The 21,983-nt window shown below is 38.9% G+C and overlaps 1 protein-coding gene and 1 pseudogene across 2 annotated transcripts in view; both read right to left on the bottom strand.

Annotated features, from left to right (window-relative positions):
- The window catches only part of Nfxl1 (nuclear transcription factor, X-box binding like 1), a 39,823-nt gene extending 23,234 nt beyond the window's left edge, over nt 1–16,589 (bottom strand). The window contains exons 1-9 of one of the 2 annotated variants that reach the window (XM_090343635.1): nt 16,563–16,589; nt 15,982–16,224; nt 12,950–13,123; nt 7,671–7,780; nt 4,748–4,878; nt 2,525–2,703; nt 2,053–2,214; nt 1,849–1,949; nt 1,163–1,277 (exon numbers count right to left, since the gene is read on the bottom strand). In XM_090343635.1, coding sequence (XP_090199761.1) covers nt 1,163–1,277; nt 1,849–1,949; nt 2,053–2,214; nt 2,525–2,703; nt 4,748–4,878; nt 7,671–7,780; nt 12,950–13,123; nt 15,982–16,222 — 1,213 coding nt within the window. In that variant the 5' untranslated portion in view covers nt 16,223–16,224; nt 16,563–16,589. The other variant, XM_090343634.1, reaches the window with a different exon arrangement.
- On the bottom strand, nt 14,751–14,897 carry LOC150055793 (U2 spliceosomal RNA; annotated as a pseudogene).
- Nucleotides 16,590–21,983: the final 5,394 nt, after the last annotated feature.

The following is a 21,983-nucleotide window of genomic DNA, read 5'->3' as shown; positions in this document are numbered from 1 at the left end:
TCTTTTGAGGCATTCCTGCTACACAGGCGAAGGCAGACAATGTTCCTTCCCTCACTTGTAAAGTGCTGGGATCACAGATATGCTTCCAGCAAGCACAAAGTGTGTGTGTGTGTCTCTATGCTTCCAACAAGCACAAAGTGTGTGTGCGTGTGTGTGTGTGTGTGTGTGTCTCTACGTATCCCCTACAGTCTGAACTCTGGGAACTGTCCCAAGTTTCTGTGCTCAAAGCTAGCCCTCTGCCATTTGGTGGTTGTTAACTAGGAGATAGAGTTTACCAGACTTTTCTGACTGGGATGGTTTCACACCACAATCCTCTGATCTCAGCCTCCTAAACAGCAAGGGTTATAGGCATGTACCACCATTGCCCTGAATATGTTTATGCTTTTTAAACTGGAATTTGGCACATGAAAAGTTACCATCTTCAATAAACATTTTTATAGGTTACTTTTAAAATGGGCTCAATAACATAAAAATGATATCTTCACAATATATAAAATCATTTCTCATTTTTCTTGATATACGGCACAAAAGTCAAGCAACAGTGACTCATATCTGTAATCCTAGCTACTCAGGAGGCTGAGATCTGAAGATCACTGTTCGAAGCCAGCCAGGGCAGAAAAGTCTATTTTTGGTAGAGAATCAAGGAAACTTACTCAAATAGCAACCTTTTTTCGATACTTTTGAGAGTTTTTTTTTTTTAATCTCAAAATAGGTTAACCTACACGCTAATACACAATAATGATATCACAACAGCCTGTCCCATTATCAGTTCTCACCAGAATCACAACATAGAATGATACACTTATAAGTAATAAACTGCAAATAATACATCATATTGCCCAAAGATTATAGTGTATATTATGCTTCACTCTGTGTTGTACATGTATGGACACACGCAAATATAGATAGATAAAAATTATCATTCAGAGTTTCAATACCTTATGCCCTCTGAGATCCCAGGAGTCCTCACTTTTTCCCAACCCTTGGCAACCACTGATATCTATAGTTTCACTTTTCCAGAATATCAAATAGTTAGAGTCTTACAATATATATCTTTTTCAAATTAGTTTGTTTCATTCAGTAATATTCAGTTAAGTTTCCTTAATGCCTTTTCATGGCTTAAAAGCTCATTTATTTAAAAAAAAAAAAAAAGACGACTTACTTGATTTCTGACATGGACAGGACCTCTTCCCAGATCGAGGACATTCTCCACAAGCACCAACATGGCACACTTGCTCACATGTATGATTTCCACATGGCAGTGTTTTTCCACATATCTAAAATAGTGAAGAACAGTTAACAAAGAAGTTTGTACAAAAGATAATCCATTTTCAACTTCTTTATGTCCATCACACTATAACACTCTGTCTAACTTTATATGTGTGCACATATGTGTGTGTATACATTTCCTAGGCCAAATAGTGTATCTTTAAAAATGTAATAAGGAAAAAAAGTACATACAGTCTCATATGGCAACCAATTAAAGATTTCCAAATAGTACTGAATCAGGCCAATTCTAGAATAAGAAACCTATAAAAATCAATCCTATTTCTTCAGTAGAATTAACTGAGAAGGGAAGGTGTGGCTGAAGAGAAGAAAAAAGAGATAGTAAGAGAATAAAAAATTGCCTTGAATTCAAATTCAACAAGTAGCCCTTACTTAGTTAAAATATAACTTCCTAATATATGAAATAATTCATTTGAGTTGCTACTCTTATAGGCTACTATATATAATTGCAATTTTGCTTTATAGTCATTTATGTTTTCCATATTTTTAAGATCCATCACTCCAAAAAAACCATGATATATATATACACATATATTTATTATATATTATAAATATGCTTACTTGGTCACATTGCCACAGTGGACTTGCACAACTTCTTTCAGTTACTTTTTTGCCACAGACACATTTTTGTCTACTAACTCTTGGACAGGGCTGACAATTTCCTAAAATCACAGTGATATGTTTGCTGACAAATAATACAAAAGCAATATAAAGATTACTTTGACTTTCACTTAAAGTCAGAAAACAAGAGATATAGCATTTTACCTGCATGGCAAGGATTTTCACACTTATGTTGCCCACAAAGTAACTTCCGCCCACACGGAAGCTGACAGGACCATTCCTTGGCACTGCACCTACGAGGGATAGGTTTTGCTTTCTTACAATAGCAAGTAGTTGTGACCATCTTGGGACAAGGAGGGCAGGGACCTAGAATTCAATGGTGGATAAAAGGAAAAAAATCTGAAGTCAAAAATTAGAATTTTCCACTTCCACATATGAAGAAATTCTAGAACTTTCCCCATTGATAATTTTTATGATAACAATAATTTTTATTAAAGAGTTTATTAACATTGATTTTTACATCATATTTCAAATGACATGTCAACTGAAACTGCAACTCCTTTCAATATTTTCTCATGACAAACTAGTTCTCAATCTAACATTTACAATTTTGTTTTGCCTAAACTTAAGACATAACCAGCTAAAAAAACATCTAAAATTGCTATACAAAACCCACCTGGATGACAGAGGAGTAAACATTTATGTCCACAGGGTGGCTTAAATTCTCTCTCACATACTTGACCACATGAATGAGGCACAAGCCAGGGATCTAACGGTGGATCTTCAACTTTTCCACAATAGCAGTAGTACCTACTAGGAGTTTCTGATCTTTTGTATTCAAACCTACATTTTGGACTACAAAGAAGACTGAAATTATTAAAGTTAATTTCATCTTTAAGAGCAACATAAGAGACAGAATTATGAACATCCTTAGTAATAGACTACTATATTCAATTAGTAAGGAATTCTTGGCTCTTGTATTAGTTAAAAGGTAGGATCATACTAAACGATTTAACCGTCTGGAATTGCTCTGTACAAGATAATTCCTAAAATGATGAGACTTTTATATTTGCCTCCAATACAGGAGTTACTGGTCACATGTGGCAGTTGAGATATGCTCAATGTATATACCCATGGAAAATTATCATTTTTCAATCTTTAGCCGTATAGAGTTGCTGAACATACATACCCAGAATTAGCTGTTATATACATTCAGAGTATAACTACATTAGTCACCTAACCATATTCTTGTGGTATTCACCCAGATGTTTACCTAGCTTTTTTTTTTCAAAGTCTGAGTATATAGTTCATAAATAAGATATATTGGTAATAGAAAAGTAGATAGACTATATACCAGAAAGAAATATCCTAGAATAAAAGACAAAAACTTAAAGGTAAATAAAAAATGTAATATTCAACACCTATAACCAAGTAGATATATTTCAAATTTGCCAAAGAAAAATTTAAATACACTTTATATACTGTTAAGGCAGAAGGATTTGAAAACTAATTCATTAAAATAAGCTTTGATATCAGAAATTTCAACCTTCAACTCCATCAAAAATTTTACATGTGGATCATTGAAGATCTCTCCATTCCCAAAAGATGCTCTTGGACTTAATTCTTCACAAGTGAGTATCATCAGTATACTAGAGTACAATACAGCTTCAAATTATCATTTATATTTCTTCTGGATTAAAAAAATAATTTTCACTGTCATAAGAACATGTTCTATTTTTAAACAAACATAATCCTAGCTATGCAGGAGGCTGACATCCGAGAATCATGGTTTGAAGCCAGCCCAGGCAGGACAATGAGTCTCTTCTCTCCAACTGACCAATAGAAAACCAGAAGTAGAGTTGGTGGCTCAAAGTGGCAGAGTGCTAGTCTTGAGCCCTTACTAACAGAAACCTTCACCTATCATCTTCCTCAATATCCTCAATGAAAATAGGAAAAAAACTCAATAATTAATCAAAATTATTTTTACAGAGAAACTTATATGATTAAAATGTTTTAAAAAGCTAAACCTCCATAATTTTACAAATTTACCACTATTTACGATAGAGAAGGGAAATGTGACACAAATCTAAGTTCTATGAGACCTGAATCTCATAAAAATTGGGAGCCAGTGTTAAGAACCCCAAAATTATAATTATAAATACAAAATTATGAAAGTTACAAAACATGAACACACCGTTCATCTTTCACGACCTTAACAATGAATATACCCCCTCTGGGCTAATATAGTTTTTTAATTTATTTTATTATCAAGGTGATATATACACGGATTCTTTCTACATTTACTAGGTAGTGAGTATATTACTTCTCAAACACTGTTGTCCCTTCCCTTGTTTTTCTCCCTACCCAAATAAAATTTCTAATGTTTTTTCTGTAACAAAGACATATAATGATCACTTTCCACTTTTTCTTAAAATATAACCAAAGTCCAGAGTTGAACAATCACCACATGCAAAATTAATAAATATCAGATAATATGTACCTTCAGTTTTGAGATTTTGATGAAAAAAACTGAAAAGCCTGTAGTCAAAATAAACTAGATGATAATCTGTAAAATATGATTTCTATAAATCTCACTAACTAGACTCCCAGAAGAGGTACAAAATGATTCTCACTCAGACACATAGAAAAGAAATAAAAATTCTTTAGAAACATAGTTGTTTGCAAATGAAAAAGTAAACTCCAAATGATGGTTGATAAGAGACTGTATTTGCACAAATTGATGGGGAAAAAAAAACTACCAAGGTCCCTTATCTTCACAAACCAAGTACCTAACTGAAAGTCAAACACAGACAACTGAAGCTGACAATAAAGGAAGTTAGAATCTACAACTTCAGCTTATTCTACAACTTAAAAGATATAATGAACTAGAAAAAGTTACCAAGGCCAAGGATAATCTCTCTTTCCAAAGTCATCATCTGTTAAAGAAGACACAAGAAACTGGCTGTCTTTAGCCCACTTCTGGATACAGGGCATGTGAAATATACAGAAACAGCCTGAACAGCTCCAAACCTAAGACAAAAGTACAAGAATTTAACGTGAACGGTTTTTCATTATACAATGCTTTGAGTATCACACTAAATTACCTTGAAAAGCTACCGAAGGATAAGAGGAACAAAAAGAAAAAGATGTACTAAAAACATTATCCTGAGCTGCAAGTTTGACACAGGGGTAGACTGTTTGCCTAGCATGCACCAAGACCCAGGTTCAATACCTCAGTACCACATACATAGAAAAGGCCAGAAATGATGCTATGGCTCAAGTGGTAGGGCTCTAGCCTTGAGAAAAACCCAAGGACAGTGCTTAGGCCCTGAGCTCAAGCCCAGGACTGGCAAAAAAAAAAAAAAAAAATCTGGGTGGGAGCATGGCCTACCTTGGGTTCAATTCCTCAGTACCACATAAACAGAAAATGCTGGAAGTAGTGCTGTGGCTCAAGTAGTAAAGTACTAGCCTTGAGAAAGCCCAACGACATTGCCCCGGCCCTGAGTGCAAGGTCCAGGACTGACAAAAAAATAAATAAAACAAAACAAAAGAAACAAAAACAGCATTATCCGGGGCCGAAAGCATGGCCTAGTGGTAGGGTACTCACCTAGCATGCACAAAGCCCTGGGTTTGAGTCTCCAGTACTACACACACAGAAAAAAGCCAGAAGTAGTGCTATGGCTCAAGTGGTACAGCACTAGCCTTGAAAAAACTCAAGGACATTGCCCAGGCCCCGAGTTCAAGCTTCAGAATTGGAGGAGGAAGAAGGGGGAGAAACCATTATCCTTATACAACAAACTTTTAAGCTGTATATATCATAGATTCAGGTACTGTAAATAATTGTTATATTTAGTTATTTACAGTTACAAATAACACTAAAAATATAATTAAATTTGTACATTTATCTCTAAAAGCCTTTTAATTATATAAAACCTATTGGTCAACTACATAGCACTAAATTCAAGAAACTGAGATACAATTTAAAATTTTATGAGTTTTTTTTGTTGTTGTAGTTGTTGTTGTTTTTGTCAGTCCAGGGCTTGGGCTCCGGGCCTGAGCACGGCCCTTGGGTTTTCTTGAGGCTAGGGCTCTACCAACTGAGCCACAGCACCACTTCTGGCTTTTTCTATGTATGTGGTACCAAGTAATCTAACCCCGGTCTTCGTGTACATAGGCAAGCACTCTACCAATAAATAGGCCAAACTCCCAGCCCTAGTAAGTTAATTTTAAAATTTGCCAACATTTTGACACAACAAAAAAAATTCTTCTTTTCTCCTACATTTCACAACTACTTGAAAAAACTCAGGCATGTAAGAATATTGTATAAAGCTAACAAAAGTGCTAACTTCTTAGTTTTGGTTTCTCAGCTTCAAGCAGTGCCTAAAAACTTGGATGTAGAAGAGTCAGGAAATAAGATAGGGTGGAAAAAAACAAGGAGACAAATGGGAGGAAGAAAAGCCAATAAACAGTATATTGTTGTGCTGATTATTCCAAAGGACACAGCAGTCTGGTTCTGTAGGAGCCCTCTGCAAACTCTACAAAGAGCTATTTAGACTAACACAGTCCCACTCCCAAAACAGAGACTGGAATATTCATCTGCCAAAGTCTTGGAGGAATTTGCCTCAAGGGACAATGAATCTCCAGAGGTGCACTCTGTATACTGGCTGAATTGGTTTTCAAGGTGAATAAACACCTTGAGGAGGAAAAAAAAAACAAACAAATCAACTCACTGAATAGTCTATTAACTCACTGCAACTGAAATCACAGTGAGTCAACTTACAAAAGACTGAGCATCTGCATCTGCTACCCTATGCTAGCCAACCTGGGCATGTCAAATACCTGATGCACTGTATATAACCAACCCATTTAATCTGGCCAAAGTTTCTCGAGGCAACACTGCTGTGATAGCAGTGGATTAATGAGTTTAGCTAAGTCTATTATATTCAGTCATTTCTCTTTTGTTACTTCATTAATGCCCCTTTAATTTCTATATAGACAGCTCCTCCATTAGATCATTGCTCCTCCAATGACACGAAAAATGACTAAATCTCTCCATGACACTTTCCTCAATACCTTCAACATATTCAGAAGATGCTAACTAGTAAACTTAAGGGTGACCAACAAGTTCTAGTTCTTTAAACGCAGACAGTGTGTCTTTTCTTCAAATCCAATGAAAGGAGATGGGGGGAAGGGGGCACACAGCTTAATGGTAGAGTACACCAGCCCCTATCAGGCCCTTACAATCTCTAGCCTCCCAAAACATAAAAAATAAATTAAAAAAACAATGAAAGCTATGGAACATAGTACATTTAACATTTCATATTTGTGAAACCTCTAAATTACAGTGCTAAAAATGGGCTCTGTCAAATCAACATGTACTTTTAAAATTGACCATACTTGCTTCAGATATTAATAGTGATAAAATACTAAAAGCTCAGAGTTACCTTTTTTATTTATTTATTTTTTTTTTTGCCAGTCCTGGGCTTGGGCTCAGGGCCTGAGCACTGTCCTTGGACTTTCTCAAGGCTAGAGCTCTACCACTTGAGCCTCAGCACCACTTCCGGCTTTTTTCTATGTATGTGGTACCGAGGAATCAAACCCGGGTCTTCATGCATGCTAGGCAAGCACTTTAACCACTAGGCCAAACTCCCAGCCCTCCAGAGTTATCTTTTTTAAATTTCAGATTTATAAAATGAAGAATTATGTATAAAGTTATAAAGGGGAGCAATTTAAACAAATATAAATTAAAAATGGGTAAATAATAAGTGCAAAGTAATAAATATGAGGGAAATATACTAATATCAATAAGGAGAAATACTTACTGCTTGGTTTCTCTTCACTGAAGCAATACAAATCAAGCAAGTCATAGCCCCTGCTTGAAAAGCTTCATTTACATACTGCTTAGTTCGCTCCAATTCATGTACATCTCCATCTTAAAATTAAAAAATTAAAAAAATTAATTGTAAGCAACATCTAAAAATAAGAAAACTTAATAGTGTCACATTATATAACAGATGCTGAGAAATATTATTCAAAACATAACTATAAAATGAACATTTTAGCAAAGAAAGAAAAAGTACCCAATAAGCTGTTAAGGGGTTGCAAGTTTATGAATGAAATCTTTTTTTTTCTTTTTTTTTTTGGATAGTCCTGAAGCTCAAACTCTAGGTTTGGGCACTGTCTCTGAGCTCCCTTTTGTAGGTTATGAAACTTGAACTCTGGGTAGGTGTGGTCACTGAGCTCTTCATCTCAAGGCTACCTTGAGCCACAACGCCACTTCCAGTCTTTTGGTGGTTAATTGGAGATAAGAGTCTCATGGACTTTAGTACATTAGTGTCCGGGCTGGCTTTTCAAACCATGATCCTGAGATCTCAGCCTCCTGAATAGCTAGGATTACAGGCATCAGCCACCGTGCTGATTTTTGCTCAAGGCTAGCACCCTACCACTTGAGCCACAGTGCCACTTACAGGTTATTCTGAGATTCATTGGAGATAAGAGTCTCAGGGACTTTCCTGCCCAGGCTAGCAGGCTTCCAGCAGCTATCTTCAGATCTCAGCATTCTAAGTAGCTAGGACTATAAATCAAATATTAGATATTTAACTGGAAAGCAGCACCTCTGTGCTCTCCATGATTACTTTTTTTTCTTAAAAAACCCAGTGGGAGCCGGGTGCAGTGGCTCACGCCTGTAATCTTAGCTACTCAAGAGACTGAGATCTGAGGATCATGGTTCAAAGCCAGCCCAGGCACTAAGGTCTCTAAAGTCCATGAGACTCTTATCTCCAATTAACCATCAGAAAACCGGAAGTGGGGCTGTGGCTCATGGGATAGAGTGGTAGCCTGGAGCTGAAGAGCTCAGGGACAGCACCCAGGCCCAGAGTTTAAGTCTCACAACCAAAAGGAAAAAAACAAAATCTGGTGTGGGAACAGCATTACAGTTAAGGGCACCAAAACACAATTAAGAGAAAGAATTAAGAAAAAAGGGAAATATGAAAGGAAAAAAAAGTAAAAACTAAGTAGGAGAATGGTAATGTGGTTTAGTGGTAGTGCTTGCCTAGCATCCATGAAATCCTAGGTTCAGTTCTTCAGTACCACATAAACAGAAAAAAAGTTAGAAGTGGTGCAAGTGGTAGAGTGCTAGCCTTGAGCAAAAAGAAGCTCAAGGACAGTGCCCAGGCCCGAGTTCAAGCTCCAGGACTGGCCAAAAAAAAAAAAAAACCAGAAAGAGTGGCTGCATTTAGCCAGGTGTCAGTGGCTCATGCCTGTAACCCTAGCTACTCAGGAAGCTCAGTTCAAAGCCAGCCCAGGCACTAAAGTCCATGAGACTCATCTCCAATTAACTACAAGAAAACCAGAAGTGGCACCATGGCTCATTGGTAGAGTGCTAACTTTGAAGTGAAGAGCTCAGGGACAACAGCCACAGTGACAAAAGAAAAAGGAAAAAGAAAAAAAGAAAAAACCAACAACTAAGTAGGAGTAGTTAACGCAAACAGAAGCTTGAGTACCTGTTTAGCACACAGTGTTTTTTTAGGAATTAATAAATGTATTTGTAATATTACAGTCTAAAATTAAATAGTTTGTTTCAACTAACCTAAAGTCTGATCAAATTCTGATATACAATGAAGAGAGATACATTGAAATATCATTAAAAAGAATAGAATAAAATGTCTGTGAGCCTGGAGAATAGGCTAGTGGTAGCATGCTCGCCTAGCATGCATGAATCCCTGGGTTCAATTCCTCAGTAGCACAAACACAGAAAAAGCCAAATGTGGAGCTGTGGCTCAAGTGGCAGAGTGGTAGCCCTGAGCAAAAGGGGTCTGAGAACAGTGCCCAAGCCCTGAGTTCAAGCCCCAGGACTGGTAAAAAAAAAAATGTCTGATATATGTGAACGCTTCTCTTATGACATATTTTCTCACTTGGTATTCAATTACTAGTCTTTAGAAACTTCTAACATGGTACCTTGAACTACAACAAGTATCTTCATGGATATTATCTCCCTCTCAACACAGCATATTCTTAATAAAAACTTGCTGAAATAAAAAAATACTATAGCCATTACAGTTCAATAATGATGCTTCATCAAATTATGTTCACAACTTCTGCTTTTAAAAGCAGCATAATCTTTTGGGAAAAAATGTTTTCTTTAAACAAGTATTAAACATTTTTTGCTAGTCAACATACTATCAGTATTTCCATAAAATTAATTTTCGTAATGTTTTCTTAATGAAATATTTGAGAGAGAATAATTACAAAGTAAGTCCTCTTAACTCTCCTCTATGCTGCAATAACAAGTTAGAGTGGAAAGCTACAAAAACAGGTAACAGCAAAATAAAAGAACAAGTACAATAACAGTAAAAGATAATAATGCAAGAAAAAGAAACCTATGTCTTTAGTACAATAAAAACTGTATAATATAGGCTAAATCTTATATAAATACAAAATTTACATAGCAATAACCTAGTTGAAGTTAAATTTTTATTAAATAAAATACTTGGTTAATTATTTACTTTCTATCATTTAAGTGAACAGATTTACAAAAACTTTCCTTACAATAAATGTAATTCAAGATATTAAAAATATACATATAAAAGCAGTCCCTCAAATATGTACAGTTATTAGAGATGAATGCCTTATCACAAACACTCAATTTTTCAAAAAAAAAAACTTGAAAAAGAATTAGTTATTAGCTTTCCTATACAATTTTGTTTTTCAACACAGCTATGTAACATTTCAAGTCTCACCTAATTAACATCTAATGCATATAATACAGAATTTAATACATGGAATGTGCTTTGACAAAAGCACAAAATTAAAGCTTTTTTTGAGGTTTGTATTAAAATTTTGCTGCAGCAAAAAACTATACTGCCCAGGACATCACAATGGACAGCATGATATTTGCAGTCACACTTTTTTTTCCAGTCCTGGACCTTGAATTCAGGGCCTGGGCACTGTCCTTGGGCTTTCTCAAGGCTAGAGCTCTACTACTTGAGCCACAGCATCATTTCTGGCTTTTTTCTATTGAACCCAGGTATTTGTGCATGCTAGGCAAGCACTCTACCATTAGGCTAAACCTCCTGGCCCCTGTAGTTACTTTTTTATTTTTTTTTTGCCAGTCCTGGGCTTGAACTCAGGGCCTGAGCACTGTCTTTGGACTTTCTCAAGGCTAGAGCTCTACCACTTGAGCCTCAGCACCACTTCTGGCTTTTTTCTATGTATGTGGTACCGAGGAATTGAACCCGGGTCTTCATGCATGCTAGGCAAGCACTTTAACCACTAGGCCAAACTCCCGGTCTGTAGTTACATTTTTAAATGATCATACTCAACAACTGAAAAAAAAAAAAATATATATATATATTATATATATATATATATATGAGGCCACCAAAACTAGAAGGAACAATTAGTATCAATTAAAAGTAGTTATAGTAGGTGAAGCAAAAAGTGGCCTTAATCAAGTTACTGAATGTACCTCAGTTTTCTCATCTATAAAACAGTAATATCAACTACCTCACAGTTAAGTGGCCTTAAGCAAGTTACTGAATGTACCTCAGTTTTCTCATCTATAAAACAGTAATACCAACTACCTCACAGTTATTGAACAATGACTTGATTTAGGCAAAGATAGTATACAGGGAAAGAAAGAGTAAAGAAAAATATGCACTAGGGAAGCTATTAACAACTAATAAGGACAGGCTGGGCTACACATAGTAAGTTCCACTTCCAGACTACCTGGTCTCAAAGGTAGTCTAGTCTGTCTGAGACTAGCCTGTCTCCCAAAAAAAAAAAAAGAAAAAGAAAAAGAAATCTACTAGGCTTTGCTAAAAATTACATTCTGCTAACTTTTTTGATTTCCTTTCACTTAGATTCACTTTTACTAAAAGATTTAGGTTTTCTTTTGAGATACAGCAAATTCGTAGTAACCAATTTGACAATCTAATACCTATCTTTATGTCCCCAGTACACAGGGGCATTGAGGGGGAAGAGGAAGGGATGAACTACATGGATCATTCTGCCCTAAGATTTGACTAACTTTTGTACTTGGGCTGACTTTATACAACTAGTATGAAGATTCAGCTCTTCAGGCACTGAGTTCTAGCCCCAGGACTAGCACTGGCACGCGCGCACGCGCGCACGCGCACACACACACACACACACACACACACACACACACACAGAGTGTTTTGGGGTCCAATTTGTTTCTTATTTTCATTTTGCTTTCATATTTTAAGCAAGAAATCTGATATTGTGTCTATGTAGGTTACTCTTAAAGCCACATCTTAAGAGTCACTCTCCAACTTCCTGTTGATTTGTTTCTTATTATCTTGTATTTGTTGTGTTAGTGTTAATTGTTCACAGGGTTTTAGTGATATTTTCATACATGTTTATGTAAGGTACCTGGATCAAATTCACTCTATTACTTTCTTAATTCTCCTTCCCTGCCTCCTTTTTAACAGTTTTTAGTGGGTTTCATTATGACATTTTTCACATCTGTGTAATATCTGCTTTCTTGCAATGTTTAAGGCCAGTAATGGCAGGATTTAGCAGTGTCAGTATAACAGTGGCTCATGCCTATAACCCAAGCTATTCAGGAGGATAAGATCTGAAGATTGTGGTTCAAAGACAGACAGATTAAGAAAGTTCATGAGACTCCTATCTCCATTTAACTACCAAAAAAACTGGAAGTGGAGGTGTGTCTCAAGTGGTAGAATACCAGCCTTGAGCAAAGAAACACTAAGGGACAGCACCCAGGCTTTGAGTTCAAGCCCCAGGCCCCACCAGGAAAAAAGAAATGAAGATTGAGGGAGTATCTCCTGTCCTCCAGTCTAATGAAATAAAGGCCAAGGACAACTTGTCCTATTTATCTCTCAGGGAGCTTTGATAGCAGCAACAACACTATTCACTCCCCAGGCATTTTTATAACCAAATTATGTCCTTCGTTAAGACACTGTAACAACATGAAACTCAAATAGCAAAATTCAACTTCACAACATGATGTTCGTTCTCAAGATGCAGAACTATTTTATACAGTGTGAAATGATATCCAAAAAAAGTTAAGACTATAATTCTATTGATGTCAGAAAGTTAAAATTTAAAAGATCAGTACCTGTCTGAGTAGTGTATGTTATAAATGTATTCGCAACTATTTTTCCCTGTTTCCCTTCAAAATCTTCATCTCCTTCTTCTTCAGATGAAGAGCTGAAATGTTCTTCAACAAGTTTTTTGGCTGCAGCTTCATTAGCCTTCTTGATTTCCTCAAATTTCTTCTGAGACATTAATTCTGTTTGAAAAGAAACAAAGTGGTTTCATGTCTGTAAACTCAAAAAGCAAGATATGATAACATATAGTATCTCTTTTTTCTATCATTTTAAGCATGTTTCTAAGTCTTTAAGAGGATTCTGTCTTTTCCAAATTTCTTGACAACACAAAGAAAGTACACAAAAACTCTCACTTTTGGAAATATCCTACTAAAAGCTGTAAATGTCTATAGACAGTAATTCAAATCAAAGGAAAAAATTACAAAAAGGTGTATATATAAGAATCGAAAATGTGAACAGAAGACAGGGAGCATAGCCTAGTGGTAAAGTGCTTGCCTAGTATGCACTAAGCCCTGGGTTCGATTCCTTGGTACCACATACACAGAAAAGGCCAGAAGTGCTGTGTGGCCTGAGTGGTAGAGGGCACTAGCCTTGAGAAAGCCCGAGGACAGTTCTCAGGCCCTGAGTTCAAGCTCTAGGACTAGCAAAAAAAATATGAACAGAGGCAGAGAACATGGCCTAGTATTAAGAGTAATTGCTACCATGCACAAAGCTCCGGGTTCAATTCCCTGGTACAATGTACACAGAGTAAAAGCCAGAAGTGATGCTGTGGCTCAAGTGGTAGAGCACTAGCCTTAAAAAAGCCCAAGGAAAATACCCAGGCCCTTGCCCCAGGACTGGCACAAAAAAAAAAGTGAAAAAAAATCTCAAAAACAAAAAAGAAATGCTTTAAAATACATAGTACATAGTGATTTTTTTTTTTCTTTTAAGATGTAGAGGAACATGCTCAGTGGGGGCACATCAGAATCAGGGGAGGTAGGGGTACTTTTGAGCAATAACCCAGCCAAACACACCAAAGAGCTTGCACAGTCAGAGTCACAGTGTGCCCAATACATTTCCCATCTTAGAAAGCTCAAGAACTCTTGGCCTGGCTGGGAATTTGGACTAGTGGTAGAATGCTTGCCTAGCATGCATGAAGACCCAGGTTCGATTCCTAGGTACCACATACATAGACAAAGCCAGAAGTGGTACTCAAGTGGTAGAGCTCTACCCTTGAAAAAGCCCAAGGACAGTGCTCCGACCCTAGTTCAAGCACCAGGATTGGCAAAAAAAAAAAAAAAAAAAAAAAAAGAACTTTTGGCCTTCAATGTGGACTTGACATTATTACGGCCACAAAATATAAATACATTTAACTTAGTATTACTCCTCACAAAATGTTAACATGGTGTCAAATGTGCTTCTTATAACTATTTTCCAAAACAGAATGCTAAAATCAAGTTCTGAAAATCCACAACTTTCAAAAAAAGGATGTTAGTTTATATTAGTTCTCTTACTATTCTCTTTTAGCAATGTCTCTACTCCTCACTTTGCTAGTCAATTAAATAATACAGAACAGCTAGCTTATTCATAGCATATATACTCAAGAGATTGCAAACTGCCTGAGAGCAAAAATCCTGGGAGTTCTCTTCATGCATTGAATGTTAATAAGCTCTAGGAACAGGAGCCATGTTTGAGAAAATAACTACAAATCTGCCAAATTGATATGGATTAGGCCCTTATTGAGAAGTTTAGATTTACATGAAATAAGTAGTTTAAAATTCCCCCTATACTTGAAACTGATGAGTTACCATGCCAAGATATGTGCTCTTATTTTTGTGCACTGGTCCAGAAAGTTCTGCAATACCATGTCAATGCGTTGAGCAGTCAGAGCCAAGCATATTATGCTCCTCAGATAGAGGACATAACAGATAATAAACCGGTAAGAACAGATACTTAGCCAAAAGGCCAACAAAGGATGTACACTTATTTTTAAGTGCTGTAGTTGTACGTAATCATGTCTTATTTTTTATTTCCCTTATAAAACATTCTCCTTTTCTTACTGCAGCCAGTTTGGTTAGCAATTATCAGCCAAAACTTTCTCAAGTAAAATTGGAAGAAAATGTACACAACGCTTACCTAAGAAATCTTTTGAGTACCAGGGTTTAAAAGAAAAAGTTACTGACTATAAGATAAATCACTCCAAAGAAGAAAGATGATAAATGTCATTATTCTATGGGAAATTAGTACTTTAAGGTCTACTTTGGACAGATACAACTTTGATAAATATGTTTAGCTAACATTTTAAGCAACGTTACAAATAGGCAATCTTCCTACAGATGCCTTTCAGTCAAATATTAACTCTCTATATAGACAATGCTTCCTTCCATCCAGCCAACAAACTCCAAGAAAAGTGCACCAAAACTGTTCACAGGTCTCCACACTGCATGCTTCATCAACATCACCACGATCATCTTAACAGGTAGACCTAAGAAGAGAATCCACTCAACTCAGCACGTTACTGCTTCTCAGGCTCCCCTAAAAGGTACATAAAAGGTACTGACAAATCCATGAAAGCTCATGAATAGGCACCACAGTCCAGGAAAAGTACCGCCAGTCAAAGGGCTTACAGGATTTAAGCAAATACTACACATATGGTAGTAGAGCCCAGACTTGAATGGAAAAAAAAAAAAGCTAAGGTACAGTGCCCAGGCCTTGAGTTCAGGCCCCAGTAATAGCACACCACCCGCCCCCCCGCCAAAAGAAAAGGAAGAAATCGATACAGATTTACCCAACACTGTGTCCACCACACGCACAACAGTATGGACTAAATGCACACTTTACAGTCTAGGAATTCAGGTACAGTAAACAACAGCGGGGCGGGGGGGGGGGTGATGGGAAGAGAACTGGACTGAGGAGTAATCTGCCCTAAAGGTTTGAGATGAGGACCCAACAGAGACGGAGAGCACGGAGGGAGAGGCCAGGGGGGGTGGAGGCAGCCTCACTCGCCAGCCGCCCCGAGAGGGGCGTCCAGGTGAGGGCCGGGGGCCCCCGCCATTCTCACCATTGGCCGGAGACGTCAGCGGCGGCGCCTCGGCTCCCGAGGGGCTGAGCCGGCTGGCCGCGGCCGCGGGGCTGGCGGCTGCCCGGGCCCCGGGGCCGGGCTGGACGACGGTCCCGGCCCCCTTCTCTCGCCCTCCGCCCGCGCTGCGCACGGGGACTCCGTTTCCCGCGGAGGGGGCTGCGGTGGCCCGTCCCCGGGCTCGGCCTCGGCCGCCCGCCACCTGGCGCCAGGAAGCCTCCATCCCTGTGGAGAAAAGGAAAGGAGTTGGAAGGGGCGTCCCGCGGAGCGGGCGGGAACGCCGGGGCCGAGCAGCCGGGCGCGGCCCGGTCCCTCACGGCGAGCAAATCCCCGCCAATCCCGGACTCCTGGAGATGGACCGGAGAGGGCGAGGACCAAGTGGACCGCGCGGCGCCGGGAACTGCCAGCCCGGGACAGGACGGGGCAGAGTCACGGAGAGCGCCTCCGCAGTGTCGAGAGCTGGGGGCGAAGAGCCGCTGATCGACAACGGCCCACTGACCCAGGAGCTCCCGCCGGGAAGCGGCAGCCCGGAGCCGACCGCACCGAGAGCGACGTCTCCTTACCGACGGCGCCCACTCGCAGCGACTACAACTCCCAGAAGCCCCTGCCCGCGCGGCACGCAGAACGCGTGGCGGTACGGGATGCTTCCTTATCCGGAAGACCTTTCCCCCCCCGCCCCGCCCCCTGCTAGTGGAGGAGGCTCAATGCGCGTGCGCGACTCTTCCGAATCACCCTCCATCCTTTGGGAACTACGATTCCCAGAGTGCTCGGGGGCTGGGGCGGAGTCGGTGGCTCTAGAGAGCGCTCGCAGGAAAACAAACTGCGGGCGGGTGATGGCTCTGGATCCGGAGGGTCGTTGCGGCTTTTCCGCAATTTAATTAATTAATTTCCCGCAATTTAAACCAAAAAAGAAAGGGAGGAAAGCTAGGGACACCGCTGACATTCCTTTTCGGTTGAAAATGAGTTTTCCATCGATTATTACTTTAGTGATGCCGCCTTCGAGTCGATTTTAGGAGGAAATAGATATATATATGTATATATGTGTGTATGATATATACATATATATATGTTCTTGGCTCTCAGAGCCAACTGTGTTTCGCTTTCCTGGTACACGAAGGTTGTACAGTTCCGTTTGGGGGATCAGATGGAGAAGTATGTTGCTTACTCTTTTAGGTCATGCAGTCATTTATAAACCCTTCGATTATTTAATTACTATGACGTTTAAAAATAAATATCTAATGTTTAGATAGTATTTGTTAAATGTCAAGTGCTTTCTGAAAGTGTTTTATATATGTATTAGCAAACGGGGGGGTGCTAGGGAGCTCTAGTTTTTCTGTATAATTATTTATATGTTATATATGTTATATAGTTGTGTTTTGGATTTATTGTTTTTTGCCAGTCCTGGGGCTTGAACTCAGGGCCTGAGCACTGTCCCTGGGCTTACCTCAAGACTAGTGCTCTACCACTTGAGCCACAGCACCTCTTCTGGCTTTTTACTATGTATGTGGTACCAAGGAATCAAACCAGGTCTTCCTGCATGCTAAGCACGTAGTCTACCACTAGGCCAAACGGGTTGGCCCCATGGATTTGTTTGTTTTGAGAAAGGGGTCTCTCCACTTTGGACATGCTGGCCTGGAACTCAACAACTTCTTTCAGATCCCCTCCCACCCCCCACTCCCAGTCCTGCTAGAATCTCAGGCCTGTGCTGCCTGGCCAGCTCCACTGATTTGGTACTCCTAAGTAGTCCAGTTTATTATCCCCATTTTACCTTTGCGAAAACCAAGGCACAGCCAGGTTAAATAACTTGCCCTTTAATCATGTAGCCAGGGCTTATGAAAGCAAGCCTCAGTCCTAAATAGTATGATTTATTAAAAGGCATATTTGTGTAACTGTTTTACACATAGTGCATAATTACCTGTCCATTATCCAAATTCAATGCCTCTGGGAATGTCATAACCTCCCTGACTGAAAAATAAGTGATGTGCAGCAACTCTTAACACTGATTTGTTTGGAAGATTTTAGAGTAGTGACTGGATTTCAAAGTTTAAAAGTTCTAAGGTAGATTTTTCCACAGTGGAGTTTTCAAATGCAGGAAAAGGAGCTGTTACAGTGTGAGAGAGAACCTAATGATTGTCACTGAGCAATGTCAGGAAATACCGTGTCAGGAAATACTACTAATACTAATACTACTAATGGGGCCAAACCTGTATGTTCCATGGCAGAGTTCTGAGTGAGCAGATTATCCACATCTCCGTGCTGACTCTTCATGAAAACAGACACCTGTGCTCCTCAGCAGCATGAATCTCTGTGACTAAACCAGGAAACCTGCTTTCTGGCCCTCTGAAGAGCAAACATAGTAGCTTCTTGAACCAGGTCCAACTGGCTGAAGCTCAACCCAGATAAAACAAAAATGAGCCTAATTTTAAAGAGGAGAATTTGGCGATCTGACAAGAAACCTAATACCATTCCTTTCCAGGGCCAATGTCAGGCTGGTGAGTAGTTTTGTGGTAATTTGCTATTTGCAGAATCCTAAAGGGATGTAATGGTGAAAAAAGGCATTCTTTCACCTCTCACTAGACAGGAAACCAAGAGCCAGACATGAAATTACATGAAATGGAATTCTAGGAAGGATTGCCTCAAATGTTCTCAATCTGTGTTCTCAATAGATGGGGGAGCACACAGATAACAGATCACCAAACAGGATCTCATTTTTAAAGCACTCAACTTGAGGTGCAGGCAGTGGCCACGTACAACCTCACAGTAAATAATGAAATAACCATCAAAAAGCCAGGCTTTGCCACTAACCTGGCTGTGTGCAATTATACCAAATCTTCTACTCCTCTATTTTGAAATAGTTCAAACTTATTTTTTTAAAAAAATAGTTAACAATATATACCTATTTTTATCCAGCTTTCCCAAATGTTAACCTCCAGATTCACTGGCTTCAGATTGTTTTCAGTAAGAGTTGAAGTTATATTTCCCATCCTTCTTCAACAAGAAGTAACCATTACTCTGATTTCTGATGTCTAGCATTTTCCTGGGTATTATTAAACTTTTCCATCCTAGGTGCAGAGCCATGAGCACTACTCTATATTGTGCTATATGTTCGTAATTTATGTTATACATACATACAAAAGTGATGCATTTATACAAACCCAAGTGAAGGGGTTAGAATCAAATAGTATTTGTGTCTCTTTACTTCCTAGGCATTTGGGACAAATTATGCTCTCATCCATTAAGCAGGGAACAAAATGGAACCAACTGTAGAAGATGTTCTAGAGGTTACATGAGCTGCTGTCTGGAAAGCACAAATTTAGCACACTCTAAATTTTATCCGTTACTAGTGAAATTTTTATAGTATTTCATTGTAAGAATTTTATCTCTTTAAAAGTATACAGATAAGCCAGGCTCTGGTGGCTCACACCTGTAATCCTAGCCACTCAGGAGGCTAAGATCTGAGGATCATTGTTCAAAACCAGCCTGGGCAGAAAAGTCCATGAAACTTATCTCCAGTTAACCACCAGAAAACCAGAAATGGACCTGGAGCTTAAGTGCTAGCCTTGAGCACAAAAAGGCTCAGGGATAGTGCCCAGGCTTTGAATTCAACCCCGGGACTGTCAAAAAAAAAAAAAAAGGAGATATGAGGATAATAGGTATGTTTCCAATTTTTGAATTTCTTTGTACATTCATGTGGCAGGTTTTCACTCGAATCTAGTTATAAGAAGGAAATTGCTGGAAATTGCTGACTCACACTTCCTAATACCCTTCTCCCTTACCAACTTCAGTAGACAAGCATTTCAACATAAGATGGGAAGGATGAACTCGGTGACATCCCAGCACTTTGTGCACTTTCTACATTTTCTGTTCCCTTTCCTTGAATTCCTTACTTCCTTGGTTTTTTTCTAGAGATAAACTAATCCAAAGAATATCAAAGGCTTTGTGTTGTATCTATAGACCTATATGGCTTATATTTTTTGACCAAATTAAAAACTTGCTACCCAATAATACAACTTGATAAAGAATCAGGAATAATTTTACCTAAACTGTATCTTAGCCAGGTTCACTTCTAACCTTGATAATCTATGTATTTAGCATAGTTTTTAATGCTTTAAGGGATGTTTTTTGGTTTTCTTTTGTCAATTGTGGGGCTGAATACTGTCCCTAAGACTATTTGTGCTCCAAGCTAGCCCAAAGAGCCACAGAACTACTTCCAGCTATTTTGAGTAGTTTATTAGAGATAAGAGTCTCACAGACTTTGCTGCCCTGGCTGGCTTTGAATGGTGATCCTCGGATCTCAGCCTCCTGAATAGCTAGGCTTACAGGTAGGAGCCACAAGTGCCCAATGTGAATGAGTTTCTTTAAACATTAAAAGCACAAACCAAGGGCCAAGAGTGTGGCCTAGCAGTAGAGTGCTTGCCTAGCACACATAAAGCTCCAGGTTTGATTCCTGGCTACCATACACAGAAAAAGCCAACGGTGGTGCCGTGGCTCATGTGGTAGAATGCTAGCCATGAGAAAGCTTAAGAACAGTGTCCCTACTGCACTGCTGGTGGGATTGTAAACTAGTTCAGCCACTCTGGAAAGCAGTGTGGAGGTTTCTTAAAGAACTGAAAATAGACCTTCCCTATGATCTCGCCATACCACTTCTGGGCATCTACCCTGAACATCATAACCCAAGATATGATAAGGACACCTGCTCAGCTATGTTCATCTCTGCACTATTCACAATAGCAGGCGATGGAAACAATCCAGATGCCCTACTGCAGATGAGTGGATACAGAAAATGTGGCATATATACACAATGGAATTCTACATAGCCAACAGACATGACAAAATAATAGCATTTGGAGAGAAATGGATGAATCTAGAGCGAATCATGTTGAGTGAGACAAGCCAAGACCAAAGGAACAAAAGGCGCATGGTATCTTTAATATGTGGCTGTTAAATACAAACAGTACAAGAGCGAGGACTCAATAGTTGCATACCCAATGCTATAGAACAGGAAATATAAACACAACTACATAGACATAAAAACGTATACTCTATAGACATGTTTTATTACAGATTAATATGAATCTATGATATACAAACCCTTAGCCTAATTTTGAATATGTTCTAAAATCTAAGTGCCAGTGATTGTATATAGATGCTCTTCTTGAACACTTGTTTGTTAAACACGTCATTTGAAATATGATGTAAAGGGGCTGGGAGTTTGGCCTAGTGGTAGAGTGCTTGCCTAGCATGCACAAAGACCCGGGTTCAATTCTTCAGTACCACATACATAGAAAAAAAAAAGCCAGAAGTGGCTCGAGTGGTAGAGACTTGAGAAAGTCCAAGGACAGTGTTCAGGCCCTGTGCTCAAACCCAGGACTGGCAAAAAAAAAAAAAAAAAAAAAAAAGATAGACCTTTCCGAGTTCCCACCACCTCCCAACAATTTTTTCAACTCATGATTCCATCCATAGGTTCGATTCTTCACTCCTCCTCTAATTATCTCTGGAATGTGCCTGCACAGTTACCCAGATGAATGCTTTACTGACCTCCTAGGCATTTTTTTCCATTCAGTCAAGTTGAAAATGCAAATTAATTATCACAACTGCTATATGTTATGCTATACATCAAAAACTTACTCCCTAGTAAGAGTAATCTTACTATTTAAAATTGCCTGTCTAATATGACTACTGTCTTACCTAAAAATGTATTTAAAAAAACACACTAAAATGAATTCCTTGTATGAGGTTTTAACTTGGGGCCTAGAGGTCACTCAGCTTGCTCTTTCTTGGCTGGCTGTCTACCACCTGAGCCAGGCCTCTATTTCAGGCCACATTTTGGAGACATAGTCTCATAGACTTTTATGCCCAGGTCAGCTTTGAACACAAATCTCTATATCTCAGTTTCCTGAATAGCAGGATTACTCTATGTGAGTCACAGGACCTGACAAACTGATTTTTTTTAATTTATTTTTTTGTCAGTCTTGGGGCTTGAA

This window comes from Megascapheus bottae, chromosome 13, assembly GCF_031878675.1.
Source record: "Megascapheus bottae isolate mThoBot1 chromosome 13, mThoBot2.hap1, whole genome shotgun sequence".
Lineage (NCBI taxonomy): Eukaryota > Metazoa > Chordata > Mammalia > Rodentia > Geomyidae > Megascapheus > Megascapheus bottae.
Note: the sequence above shows the minus strand (reverse complement) of the source record. Positions and strands in the feature narration are given on the sequence as shown.